This window comes from Polyodon spathula, chromosome 6 (genome assembly GCF_017654505.1).
Source record: "Polyodon spathula isolate WHYD16114869_AA chromosome 6, ASM1765450v1, whole genome shotgun sequence".
NCBI lineage: Eukaryota > Metazoa > Chordata > Actinopteri > Acipenseriformes > Polyodontidae > Polyodon > Polyodon spathula.
Window position 1 is genome coordinate 46804288 of NC_054539.1, and position 14648 is coordinate 46818935.

Sequence of the window (14648 nt, forward strand, 5' to 3'; positions counted from 1 at the left end):
AAATGCATTTAAGTTATATGTTTCTATTTAATTACCTTATCATTGACATCACTGACTACTCAAATAACGAACTGGTTAAAACAAAAACCTGGACCATTATGATTACTTGAGGACCGGGGTTAAAAAACACTGAGTTATTGCAGAATAATTATCATTCTTAGAAATCACTATACATTTTTAAAAAGTGGCCAAAAATGTGTTTCTAAACCTTGAGTATGAAAACAAAATACTTAATTACATAAACTGCATCTAATCAAAATATCAGAAGTGCAATGCGCTCCAGAGTAAAATGGATCAGTCTAAACACACTCTTGTTTTTCATACATCACCCTGTTTCTCATGAAACATTGTTGCCCTCTTGTTAGCAGCTGTTTATTATGCTTTCAACGCTGTTGCCATTGCTTACTGTTCAAAATGTTTAGCCTTCTCATAAACCAATTATATTTTCATTATTGAGAAGTTCTGGAAAATCATTTGAAAAAAACAAGAAACAATCTCAGGGGCACATAACAGTGACTGAGTTTTTTTTTTTAAAGAACGTATTAATTTGCTAATAGATCTTAAATTAACATCATATTAATTGCTAATCCACATAAGTAAACGCTCCCCAAACTGCCACACTGTATTGAAGTTAGTAGTTCTAATTGATACGTGTTAAGTTTGCTTTTTTGAATACAACAAAATTGAGGCAAAATCCCCACACACCTTTAGTCACTTTAGTTTTGAGTGCATGTTTGATGTAATAAACACATCCAAATTACTGCTTGTTGTTATGCCCTTCCCTGTCACTTGTTGAGTAAGTTAATGTTGGCTTGTTGGCATTTTTACAACTTATTTGGTCATCCCAAACAGAGCAAAATTTAATAATTCCAACGAAGCATTTTGCTAAACAGCTGTTTTTCTATTAACTTCCTAAATTATACAGTTACCTTTCCTGACTACCCTGTACATACTATTTATATTAAAATGTATATAACAGACTTATACTGTTTCTCCTCATTAATAAAATGTTTTATGCATGAGTCTCTACGTTAAATTGAGTTTGAAAAAAATAATAAAGATTGTGCAAGATAAGCAAGGGCGGTTTGTCGGAGGAGGCAGAGGAGGCAATGCTTACTCAATCATTTTAAAATAAAGTTCTTATTTATTTATTTATTTATATTTAATATGCAACATATTTATTGTGTGCAGAGGCAGGCACCCGATCCATATTCTCCACTCATTCACCGTTGTACATTCAGAGGAGGAAGACACAGGCAGACATGCTCTTCCCTCTTCTATAGTTATGATTAGCATGTCTATTAGCTAGTCATGTTCTTCCATTTCTTCAGATGGCTAGCGTGGCCCACGTGAGTAAAGCCATCTAAGATGATAGCCAAAGGCAGCGTGCTTCCCATCTCCTTTGCCTGTTTATCACCGGACGTGCGCCACCCCACACTGATGACCTCAGATGCTAACACTGACAATAGTGAAAGGAAAAAAGAACGTGTTCTAGTTTGTACATAACAATGTCTAATTATTTTGTTGGCCATTTATTAAGTTTAACAAGTCGCTAGGATGTGCTTGATTTTTGTGTGCCTTTCTCCTGCCTAACAACTTTGTTTAGAAAATATTTTATGCAAAGTATGTTAAAGTGACGTGGTCTTGAAATCTAAATGCTATATCAATGTTGTATTTTAAACATACGTTGCCAGTGTGTAACAGTTCAGTTTATTAGAATAAATTAGAGTGGGCTACTGTTTTCTTTTTTTCTGCTGGCTTGTGGAGAAAATACATTTAACAGCTTTGAATTGGGGCAAAATGTTAAGAAGCTATAAAAAGTGTTGTCAGTCAGAATAGAATAATAAGATTCTTCTGCTGCTGGTGGCTTAAGAGGGGACCCCAAGACCACTGCTTTTTTTCTGCCACCCCATTTTTTTGGACCACCATCCACCACTGTAAAGAAGCACTATATTAAAACATTAAATACACCTTAAATTGCTATTTGATCTGTAAGATTGAAATATTGTGTCAAAAATTGAGTTTTTAAATCTGTCTTCTACATAAAGCAACTCCATTATGATCCCTTGGCACTGGATTTCTACAGGTCATTGCACTACATTAACTGCCATGCATTAGTTTATATACTTCAGTGCTGCTAATACATCTGTCTAATGCTATAGGGAAAGTGTTACTAAATTACAGAGCACCTTAAGAATGGATTCAGAATGACACCAACCCCCCAGAAATGACATGTATTATAATTTAAAGTGGCAGCTACAAAATTAATGATTTTAGAGTTGATGTTTTATAACATAGACGACTATACTGTACTGCCAGATTACTATCCTTGAACAATTCGCAGTCACTGAACCAAATATTGTTGAATTACAGGCGTACAGTACAACTTCTCCTACTTAACTAAAACTATGACAATAATACCAATAGTATAAGTAATGAAAAATAAATATGCTAATTATTTCACTTGAAAAATGATGCTGTATTAATGATATATTACCTAGTAAGAAACAAAATACTAGGACTTGCTTTCTTGCAGACTGCTTTATAAAATTATAATAAGTTGACTGTTGCAAACAGAATAATATATTAAAACTTTCCAATACGTAATAACAACATAACACCACCACCAACAACAACAACAACAACAACAACAATAGTTTGCTTTTTAGACCAAGATTTTAGCTTTTGTGACCATCAGCATGTGTTTAAGGTTGCATTCACACTGGTCCATTACAAACGGACGGTTTGGTTTGTCTCATTTAAACAATGTATCAATGTGTTCATTGTTCACACTTATCTGTGAGCAAAGGGACCAAGTTTGTTTGGATGCGAGCTAAACTTTGTTTATTTTTGGTCCTTTTCCAACTCGTTTGTGTTCACAATGCAGTTTGCGAGTGCACTCGGCTCGTTTCTATGGTGTGTGAACCGAATGTTTACAATACCCTGCAAGGCAGATTTAAAGATGGCGGCTATTGATGTATTGCTCTGGTTTTTAATATAGCATGTTTTAGATTTTTACATATTGCTGTGGAAGAAAGCACTGGGAGCACTTCACTAATTTAATTCATACATTTCTTGAATGCCTACAGTATGAGAATGCAGTTTACGCAATTCTCCACGGTTCTCCTAATGTCAGCGTTAAACAAAATAGTTTGAGAAAAGACTGAAAATATTTTACTATGTGAGTTTTTTGTCCAGTTCAGCTTGGATTTTGGTGTCTGACAATATTTTCTTTTAGAGCTTCAGTTTCCCGCAGTGAAAAATTGGCCTTTTTTTCTTCAATTCAGACACCGTAGTAACTCTGAAGTTGTTAACAAAAATAACAGTATATAAAATAACACAATAATAGTTTAAAAATTAAACATCGGGTAAATTTATTGCAGATCATAAGAACATTATTTTCTTTATATTGTCATCTAGTCAAAACATGTTAAATGTACAAAAAGCCAGATTTAAAAAATAGAACAGCTATTACCATTTAAACATATGGTATACACATAATCAGAAAGATTAAACAAATAATCCATAAAATTGTTTATTTTATTTTTGAATGCCACTAACACATGGCCTAATACATTACTTTGCTATTAGCTGAATATGTTGATACAGTTTTGTACTTAAAAAAAAAGAAATAATACAATAGCAAAAACTGGGCGATTAACAATTTTACTGTTTCCGACCAGGACAAATACATTAAGGCTGATAACTGTGACAATATCAATTTTCATAGTATGTCTGGTAGTGATAAACCTAATGTATTTGCCAGAGACATTTTTTTGTTTTTTGCTCTACTTGTTTCCTCAGAATATGAAATAAACCGCAAAATGTTTACTTCCGAGTGGTGTTACCCTGCATAGCTCATTTTTACCAAACGAACCGACACAAGTTCTTTAGGTGGACTCAGTACGGTTCGTTTCCCAAGCGGACTTTGTTGTTCACACTTCATACCAAACAGTACCGAGTGTGGACCAAACCCTCTAAATGGACCCAGTGTGACTACAGACTAAGTAGAAAATTAAAAACACAACAACGCACCACGGGTCTGCTTTTGTGTAGTCATGGGTTTGAAAGCTTTAAAAGCGTTCAGGTCTACAGGAGACACAGGCTGATAAATAACACAAGGCACAGGAACAGGGTTGTAAAAAATGTAAAAACATTTAGGAATTTCTTCATAAGCCACAAATTTTACTGATTATACCGACTTACTGAAGTTCAATTAGTTCTGTCGAAGGGGAATAAAAAAAGGTTTTAAAAATATAATTTGCCAAAGATATCCCATGTAAGGATATTGTTTTTTTGGGGTTTTTTTTTTTGCATGAGAGCAACGAGAGCCGTAGTTGTATGTATGGTACAGCTGTAAAGTATTTTGTTTGACTGTATTTTTGTAAATAAATTTAGAATTGTTTTATTTTCCACATTTTCTTTTCTTTATATTAATATAATAAAGGTCAAGGATGAGAAATTTAGCAGTATTTTGTGTTTTTGAGTATGTGAGTTAAGTGTACTCTATCCGCGGTTTATGTCCATTTGTTTCAAATCATCAGAAATTCGGGCATAAACTTTCTCATTTCTGACGCACGTCTCCAGATCTTCCTGAACACTTCTATCTGCCCACAGAGAAACTAGAGCCTGCACTTCCTCAGCGTCCCAAGGCTGTACTCTTCTCTCATCACACTCACTGCCAGCCATGTTTGTTGTTTTTCTTTCTGGAGTGTACTGACTGTTGCAACATAATGTTGAAAATCCTTAATCCTGCCCCTGGCTCGGCTCTGCTCACAGCCAGATTCAGATGCCTTGTGAGGCCAGAGTTTCATGGTTTGATTCTCGCTCGGCTCGACAAACAGTCCATGGAGAACCACCTGTACCAATACCTTACCGAGCCCTCAGAGGTTGGATGTGCCCGTGGAGAAGGGGTAAAAGTGTTTATAGTATCCAGGTCCACTTATAGTTGCATGCCAGTCGTACATCTAGACTTGGGACAATGTGCATTATTCAAATAATACATAGCCTAGCAACCTCAGAAATGTTAAATACAATTTACTTCCAGGTTGTTAACAAGATACAAGACACAATGCTGTAAAAACACCTTTACCCAAACACCAAACAAAACTCAGATGACGTCTCACTCAACATCTGATTATAACCCTAACTTTTTCAAGGTAATGGCAGAACTTTTTCAACACATGCTCTGTGTTGTTAATCACAAAAGCTGTGCACAGAGAATCGAACTAAGACTTAACCACAGCATTAAAGCATTAGTCAAGGGTTCACTCACAATAACTACTGTACTTGGGAACGCCACACTGACCTCACTGGCTTGTAGTAAGCTACATAATGTGGCTGAGTGAAGCGTCAGCCTATGGGTTTTGAAAAGGAAATCCCGCACTGGGCCCCTTCATTTAGAAGCCAGTGCAAAACAATGCCTTAAAAATATTTTCTTCTATTTCATAGAATATTTCGTTGTTTTGTTTTTCTTTTGCACAATCACATGCCCTACTTTGTCCAATTTGATCCGGATTCACACCGTTTTAAACAAATTAGCTTTGTGTACCAGCAGATTTTTTTTCCCCCTTTGCACAATCAACTAGTTGCAAGATTTTTTTTCCTTCAAATCCAAATCTTCAGGGACCTAATACTCAACGAACTCTGGAGGGAAAGGGTTAATTAGATAACCAGTCACTCCAGCTCGTATAACACCTGGGGGGGGGGGGGGGGGGGGGGGGGGGGGGTACACAACATGATTACAAACTGGCTGGGCCACATTCAGGAGCAAATGGAGAACCGTGTTTCTACATACACATAGCCTCCCAGAGTTACATACTGCACTTTATTAAAACAAGAAAAAAAAGAAGCACTATTTTAAACAAACAGAACAGGCCTCTTGTCTACAGTAATGACCCAGTGATTAGGAGAATTCTGCAGAATTATTATTATGCGTTTATGAATAAATAAGCTTTCTTTCTCCTTCTTAACATTGTTAAGAATCTGCACAAACAGCAATGTTTGTTTTATTTTTGGGGTTTTTTTTCAGTCCAATTCAACTTCATTCCGAGGGCATATATTAAAAATGCATATGGAAAAAATAGAAAATTACTGCTGATGTTACATGTTATGTTTTAAAACATTAGTAAAAAGCATTACTAGAAAAATCAAACTAAGCTCAAGGTTGTTACCTTTAATTACGGCAGCATAATCCCCAAATTAACAAATTAATATTCCTTGTGTACCTTATACCACCAAAACGTTCTTAATATGTTTTACCATATTCATGAACCATATGTATTACTCTACAGTTATCTGATTTAAAAAAGAAAGTATATACTTAAATTGAAAAAGACTATTAACAAAAAAAGTGACTGCTGGAACGTCACTGCCCTCATATATAGTTTCTTCTCCACAAGATACACATTGCAAAACAATGAAAAGTTAGACCTATTCTTTTGGTGTGCCACATAATGTTGCTAAGCTACATGTTTTATAAGTTCACAGTTAGAAGGGTGTATCTTGTTTCACATTTCAGTTGTAAAAGTATGTTTCGTTAGGGGAAATTAGGGTATGTATCTTCATTTTAAAGTCAATTAAAGGGTTGATTCAACTAGAGCCCCCGAGCAACATTAATTTGAAATTGCTTCCACCTAATCACCCCAGAGTGCTCAAGAAGTCTATTTCTATCTACGGTTAGAGTTTTGTCTTCGCCGATAAGCATACGATACGTGAATTCTAACTTCTAAAATGTGTTATTTTATGAACTGCAAAAGCATAACCCATTATGTGTGCAAAGACTTTTCTTTATTTACATGGTTACCATCTCAGTTGGTAGCACATTCAAACACCAGCTATGTATTATCTATAAAGATTATATTGTAATGTTATAATAAGGGTAATGCCAATATTCTTTTACAATGAAACATGCTGGCTGAGTAAGAGATCAAAACATTCTGCATTATGAAAATGAGTGGCCGATGCAACACATCAACTACACAACAGCCAGCTATATGGTTACAACCGAACACTCAGCCAGATGGAGGTTCATGGATTTACATTATTTACCCCCATCGCTTCATTAAATTGATCCAGCCGTGTAATTGTCGTGTTTGTATTGTTCACTTATGTATGTACATACGTAATATCCTTGAAATGCAACAGTGCAGAGATTTTTTTAATCAGAACTGGTATATTTTCCATATGCATTAAAGCAAATCTCTGTATTCATTTTTAACTGAAAGCAAGAAGTTTGCACCCTGTGCTATTCACTAATGTGTTTTTAAGTAACAATGCCATCCAATTTTCTTAAAATAAATATGATTGTTTTTAGTTACACCAAAACAAACTCACGTTTAAATGAGTTCCAGTGAATCAATTTTTGGAGCAGGCCTGTTCTATAAAAATAGAACAACAATACCTTATAAAAATAAGCACGTTTTCAGCAAAACTGCCCTTCGTTTATCAATGTGCACTCAAGTCTAAAAGCGACAGGCAAGGGAACATTGAAAAGGCAAAGTAACAAACCGAATACACCAGGGAAAATGGACAGTATTTGCTAAAATCCAACCCCCATATATTTACCTGTTTCCAAGACCACCTATGCAAGATTTGTATTCATTTGAGAAAAAAAAAGTTCATATTGTGGGAGCTACATGTTCATCCATCATCAAGGCTATAGTTAACATTTACATTTTGTTTTAAAAAAAAAAAAGACAAAAATTAAACGCGAAGCAGGTCAAGTTTACAGGCAGGCTTTTACAAGCCAATCTTGCCAGGTCGGTTCCGGGAGCAAGTCTTAATGAAGCAATAATAGCCACATTATTCAAAAATGTTCATTTTGATAGAAATTCATTTAAAATTGACTTAATCATATGCAAATAATAAAATAAGGTGTAGTGACCCAGCAAATGATCTGAATATAAATTGTAATGGAACAGAAAATATCTGACATACCTGATCAAGATTTCCCGATGATCTTGTGATTTCTTCATTATCTGATTTAGAACCGCCTTCTCTATCATCTATAACCAAGTCAATGGGCATTTTTCCTTTTAAGCAGCTAATATACCGATGGCAGAAATTGTCACACAGTTCGTGTACCTAAAGATAAAAAGAGAGACAAAAATAAAAATCACAAAGGAAATAAACGAAATTGACAAGTGCAACCAGAGCCCCCCTTTGACATGAAAAGTTCCAAATAGTGGAAGCACTTTGCAATTATCCTCTAGAGACCCCCAGACACATCCAGAATTTGGAATAACTTTATTTTCTTGCAAAATAGAGATATCGCATAAAATTGACAGTGACAAGACGATTCACAGACTACAACATACTCAACACCCGTGTAAAATGCATCTGCTCCCGGGGTTGTGGCCATTAGAGAGATGACCTGCATGAGTGACATTTAAGGTAAACTGTTTAATTTCGTCTAGTTATTTCATTATAACCCCCTTTCAAGGGAATCTGTGCACAGAGGAGCTAAAGGTATTAAATCGGAATAGGATATTGCCACCTCCAGCACTGGTATTTAATGTCGAAAAATTAGCATAAAAGGTGAAACGTGTTTTTCTTGTTAAAAGTGCACAAACATTAGAGTAGCATGTTCCAAGTAAAAAAAGACATATACAAGAATCAAATTACCATTGACTATGCATATAAACACTACTGTAACACATTTCAAACCGACAGAGCCATGAAAAAATTCAAAAAAGAATTTGTTTTGCATTTTCAACATTTTTTGTCCTTCTCCTAATCTTTATTTATGTTTAATATAACATATGTAGTACACATGTATTTCAGTATTTTACAGACTAGCGCAAAGCTTCATCATGCTAGCAATAAATAAATAAATAAATAAAAATCCTCTAAAGTACATGATTAAAAATGAGCACATTATCAGGGCGTTTCTGATTCTGCTTTTAGTAGCCTAAAATTGTAATTAAACTGCGAAGAGAAATGGGCGCCAAGATTGGTTTTGACACTAATTGCAACAGACCAGAAAGAAAGACGTTTATGCAAATGTACCCCTAGGTCTGAACTGTAACATAATGCTGCAACAGAAGACAGTGGTGAAAATTACCTTCTCTAGCTCCAATAAATGAAACCTTAATACTTGGATGGCTTGTATCATCTGCAAAGAAAGTTAACAGTGATCAACAACCACGATAAATAAATTCAGGAATTATGACGTTAAGTCTCGTTGCATTTTAAGCAGACACAACGTAACAATTCGATTTACAATGGTGGCACTGAAAGTAAACAGAACATTGGTTTTCTATGTTGTTATTTAGCTTATAATGGTATAAAGTGTTAAAAGTTGAGCCCGCATAGTAACAGAGACAGCTACAAACCGTGGACATATCCCAAAAAAGCGCCATCTAAGACAACTTGATGAAAAAGTACTTCCGTATATACTTCTCAAATCCAAAACGAAAAATTGCATCTTGCTTGTATTATACATATATTTGCATACCGCAGTTCATTGAAAAAACGTCATGATACTGAGAGCAATGACAGCTTTCCAATAAACACAGGAGATGGTTATCTCTGGTGACAAGGAGGGCTATCATAAAATCAAACACTCCTATTTGTAACGGAAGCATAAACAGTTATTATGCATTTCGGTGTGTGCGTATTCGTACAGAATAACCAAACATAGACTGGAGTATATAACACCACCAATAATAATAATAATAATAATAATAATAATAATAATAATAATAATAATAATAATAATAACGATTCTTACATCATCAACATATTATATACAAATCTATCTTCTTACCAAGTTATCCAGTTCTGGGTTTGAAGAAAATAAAGGTTTTTCAGCCCGTATCTAAAGTAAGGAAATGCACTTATTAGAAGAATCAGATATAGGAGTTTCCAAAATTAACTTTAACACGTTATCTAAACTGCATAAACCACACATAAAATGCTAAAACATAACAGAAAAACACTGCGCATGTTAGTTACTTCATTGTATTGCTGCTTATCAACATGTGTAGATCTACTGTTAAATTGGATTTACAGAAAGTAACGTAACAAACCATTAGAAACATTTCGGAGTAAAAGGGTAATCCTAACCTGTTTAGCGAATACTGCTATATCTTCATTGAAGGACTCTGAGGAGCAAACATCGCCGCCTGCTACCCCGGGTTCCCTTGGCGTGCAAGTCGCTAATTCACATTTCTCAAAAATCAGTGCTAAAAGAGGGAAGAGCGGGTGCCTGGAAGAAAACGCAACCGTCAAGCCCACTACAACGGAAAGAACAAATATTTTAGGCAATACAAATTAAAGGAAGATAGCTTTCGGTTTTATCTGTTAACTCTCTCATAAGTTGTTTATAATTATCAGATTTTGGAAACAACAGGCAAAGATGCAAGACACAACATTATTGGAGACATCAAAACGTTACAGTGTTTATACCACAAGAATGCATGAGCAAAGTATTCTGATTATTTTTTATTGTAACACTTGCGACAGGACCGTAGCCATACTGCGCTTACACGGGCAATTGTTTTCTCTTATTTTCCCTCATAATCATTCTAATTGTTTCATGAAGTTTCTTATAAATAACAATATTTAGCACAAGCTGTGCAACAATGATAAATGTAACATTTTACACACTTATGGTTGAGTGTATTTGGTATTATAAGAAAAGTGTATTTTTTGGCAAATGTTTCTTAGTTGGCAACCTGTAAGCTTACTCTAATTTACTTCAACTTCAGTTTACTTCCATTACAAATGTGTCCTGGCAAGTTTGGTTATTTTGCATAATTGTCATTTCTAAAACTTCTATGCAACTATTATAATTAAAAAAAAAAAAAAAAAAAAAAACTAAAAAAAACCCCACATGATTAGCAATTTTCTTAACATTGATTGAGAACAAATCCCCACATCATTATCCACATTTTAAACATGTTAGGTGTGTAAGGATCAACTGTATCATTAACCAAAATACTGGGGGGGGGGGGGGGGGGGGGGGGGGGGGGGGGGGGGGGGGGGGGGGGGGGGGACAATAACTTAGTTATAACCATTCAAATGATTGTCCCCACAACGCATACTTCTAATCATTCTTATACACAAATACACTGAATAGCAAAATTAATAAATAAATGCCTTAAACCTTATAACCTTCACTTAAGGGTTGAATTATATATATATATATATATATATATATATATATATATATATATATATATATATATATATATATATATATATATATATATATATACCACACACTTTAGTTGTAAAACGTTTAATCAATACTTTAATAGTTTATTATGTATTCTAAGAAACATATACAGTATAAAACATGTAATACACACAGTACCATTTTACACGCCACACTGCACACCATGAAAAAAAATTCAATTAAATCTGGATGAGCTCCTAGCAATAATTTAAGTTAAGTATTTTTTTATTTTTCTTAACTACATTCCTTAACTACATAAAACACTAACCATTAAAGCCATTACATTACCGGCAAATAATCATTAATAATATTATGGTCTTCTTGATCATAAAATATTAAAATGGCTGTCGACTAAACCTACCCGTAAATGGCATCTTTATCTCTTTTTAAAGCGTCGTTGACAGAAGAACCCATGCTGGGGGCCATTGCGTTGGTGTGAGCTGTGTGCGGGTACTGGTGCGAGTGCAGCGGAGGACCGTGATTCAGATGGTGGGCAGGCTGCATAGATCTGGCGGCATGAGGGTCCCCATACATGGTGGTTGGGATCCCTACTCCATCCATCCCGCCATAGTGGGGTAAATCGTCGTACTGTACAACACAACAGGAATGTGGTCACAATCAATGCTTACTTGGGAAAAATAAATTGTATAAAGCAGCTACTTCACCGAGAAACGAGTTTGTCATAAGTTATGGGGAAGTTAGTTTAATGTTTTAATTAAACTAACTTAAAACTTAAAAACAAAGCAAAACAAAACGAACTGTTGGCTGTCATTGCTCAGCCAGTTTAAGTGTATCCCTTTAAAAAAAAAAAAAAAAAAAAAAGTTTCTAATTTAAAATAAGCAGCTTAGAGACATTAAACTGGAACTTGGCGCACGGACTTACATTGGACAAGTGAAAGAAAGTACGCTAACTTCATTTTCCAATTCGTATACAAACAATACATTCATGTAATTGAGATAGATGTTTTATTTTCGAAATATCTTTTTCGTTTTTTTGTGTGTTATCAACTTAACCTTGACATGCAAAATATTCGAAAAAAATATCACTCCTATAATGCTCTAAATTGGCCTTTTGTTTGTAGTCAAATGTCATTTGTGTTGCGCTGTCGTCGCACACATAGACACAAATGGAAATGAATTACAAAATACATCTTTGAAACAAGGCATAATAATAAGGCTGTCTTTATAAAATATTTAAAAAAAAATAACTTGAGATATACAAAAACATGTGTAGCATTCTGTAGTTTTTGTATATTTTTCAATATGCATATAAATCGGTATATAAAGACTTACCACAACTTGTTTGTCAATGTATTTTATATTATTATTACAACAATGTTATTGCAAATATAAAATACTTGAAACGTTTTGCAAATACCTAGTTAACTGGATAATTGTAGAGCTCAATTATTAATGATGATTTGTACGTGTTAGTATAGTTTAAGTGAAAGTGAGAAAAAGAGGAATTAACACTTTTATCCACTAAAACTGCAGAGGTGTGAATAGCCAACATGGTCTAACTAGGGTCTCACTTTCTACAAGCAAAAGGTAAAGGAGAAGAAAGGTGTTAACATTTAGATCTGGTGTTGGCTTAATTTATATATGTATTTAAATGTCCTACTCTCACTTTAATATTTGTCAGTATAACATAATGCAATGCTACACCTCCACAATGTATACCGTTTTAAGTATTAAATAAATCTCAGCTATTTTAAGCCTAAATATTTTTCATATCTCAGAACTGAAAGTACCCGTGTATTTGCTAGAATAAACCTTTTAATTACCTATTTCCTGGATCTGTGTACATGGATAGATAAACCAATCTGGCATTAAATAAATACAACCTGAAAGATGTATTATACGATTTTACAAAAATCAAAACAAAGTCTGATAGACAAAAGTTAACTTTCTCGCGATCATTGTGTGCAGCCTGACCTAAGAACAGCTGTGCATTCTGCTAGAGACTCAATTATAATTACATTTTCAAAGTAGTTTGTCGTCGTCGATCCCCCCCCCCCCCCCCCCCCCCCCCCCCCATTAATTAATAATGTAAATAGTCTTGAGGTTAGTTATTGGAAGTTGCTTTGTAGTTTAAAAAAAAGTGTTTGCCATTCAACTCTATTAGTAAAAGAAAAACAGAGACGACCTAGAGCAACTTCACATGCCATTTAACAGAAAAAAAAAGTTTTCGTAGTGTGTCTGTCATCAGCCACGTTTCAATTTGATCCTACATTTGAGTTGCAGAAACTTTGAAATACGTACCCTTTGCGCCATTGGCCTCTCTCCTTCTTCTTCCTTCAACTTCTAATATATCTCCTAGGAGGCCAGTGTGAAGGAAAATAAGCAAGCAAAATCCAAACACTAGATTAAAAATCCCGTACGATCCTTTTCAAGTGGACGACCAAACCAGATCTTCACTTCAGCTCAACTTCAGCTAATGGTGAAGCACATTGAGTATAATGAAATAGCTCCTTCTTTTTTCCAAGGCAGCAACAGTGAGAGAACAAATCTTCTTCCCAAATCAGTTAAACAAAAAAAAAAAAAAAAAAAAAAAAGAAAGTGCCACTCAAACAAAACTAGCTAGTCTCATGGCTTGTTGCCACTCCAGCTGTCAATCAAAGGCGAGGTTGTCAAGGTAGTGAATGAATGATGATCCCCCGTGCGCTTCCACTGGTCAGGACACCTCAAATGTTAATACTAAATGCATACAAAAATCAAGCTCACTCTTTAGTTGATCCGTCTCAACTCCTGAGCAGATTTCTTTATGCAATAGCCTCTAAATGAGACCAAGAAGAGGTGGGGTGATATTTCTGGCTGAGTTTGTCTTAAAGGAACCACGATCGATGCTGCTAGCTGCCAGCCCCTGTGTGTGTACAATGTGTGTGTGTGTTGCACAGGCAACTGAGAAGAGGATTTGGACCAGTATGCTGGAACCCGGAAGTAGTGGTGGCCATACCAGGTCGCGTCTTACACAATGCAATGGGCTACATCAACTCGCTCACACAGGAGGGGGGAAACGTGTGGTAGCTTTAGAAAGTATAGAGGCGTTACGGTTTAAAGCATGGGAGCGATTTCTCAATTTAGATTGCTATCGTTTTTGTGTTGTTGTTGTTGTGTTTTATTTTTTATTTTTTATTGTGTGATACGGTTTTGTTCAGTACGCTTTTTATGTGATTTCCATTATAGAGGTCTGAGAGGTAATGGGAAAAAATAGTTCATAACTTGATGTTTATTGAAACATTTCGTTTAGATTATTATTATTTTTATTTTTTTAACACACGGAAATTATATTTTCATGTCCTACTGATGGAAGTCATATTTTGAAAGGCCAATGCATGCATATGGATAGTGTTAGGCTTATATTATTTCTGTAGCTTGTGCAATTTTGATGCAAACGCGAGTGTTTTGAATGTATATAGTATAATTGTAATTAGCCAACTGTGCCACGTGTCTACTTGCAGGACAA

General features: G+C 35.0%; 1 protein-coding gene across 2 annotated transcripts in view; it reads right to left on the reverse strand.

Annotated features, from left to right (window-relative positions):
• Positions 1-14105, reverse strand: part of LOC121317242 (homeobox protein Meis1-like) — a 68379-nt gene extending 54274 nt beyond the window's left edge. For both annotated transcript variants that reach the window (XM_041252951.1, XM_041252953.1), the window contains exons 1-6: positions 13445-14105; positions 11544-11770; positions 10069-10210; positions 9770-9820; positions 9065-9115; positions 7939-8085 (exon numbers count right to left, since the gene is read on the reverse strand). In XM_041252951.1, coding sequence (XP_041108885.1) covers positions 7939-8085; positions 9065-9115; positions 9770-9820; positions 10069-10210; positions 11544-11770; positions 13445-13456 — 630 coding nt within the window. In that variant the 5' untranslated portion in view covers positions 13457-14105. The remainder of the gene's footprint in view (positions 1-7938; positions 8086-9064; positions 9116-9769; positions 9821-10068; positions 10211-11543; positions 11771-13444) is intronic.
• Between the last annotated feature and the right edge of the window lie 543 nt (positions 14106-14648).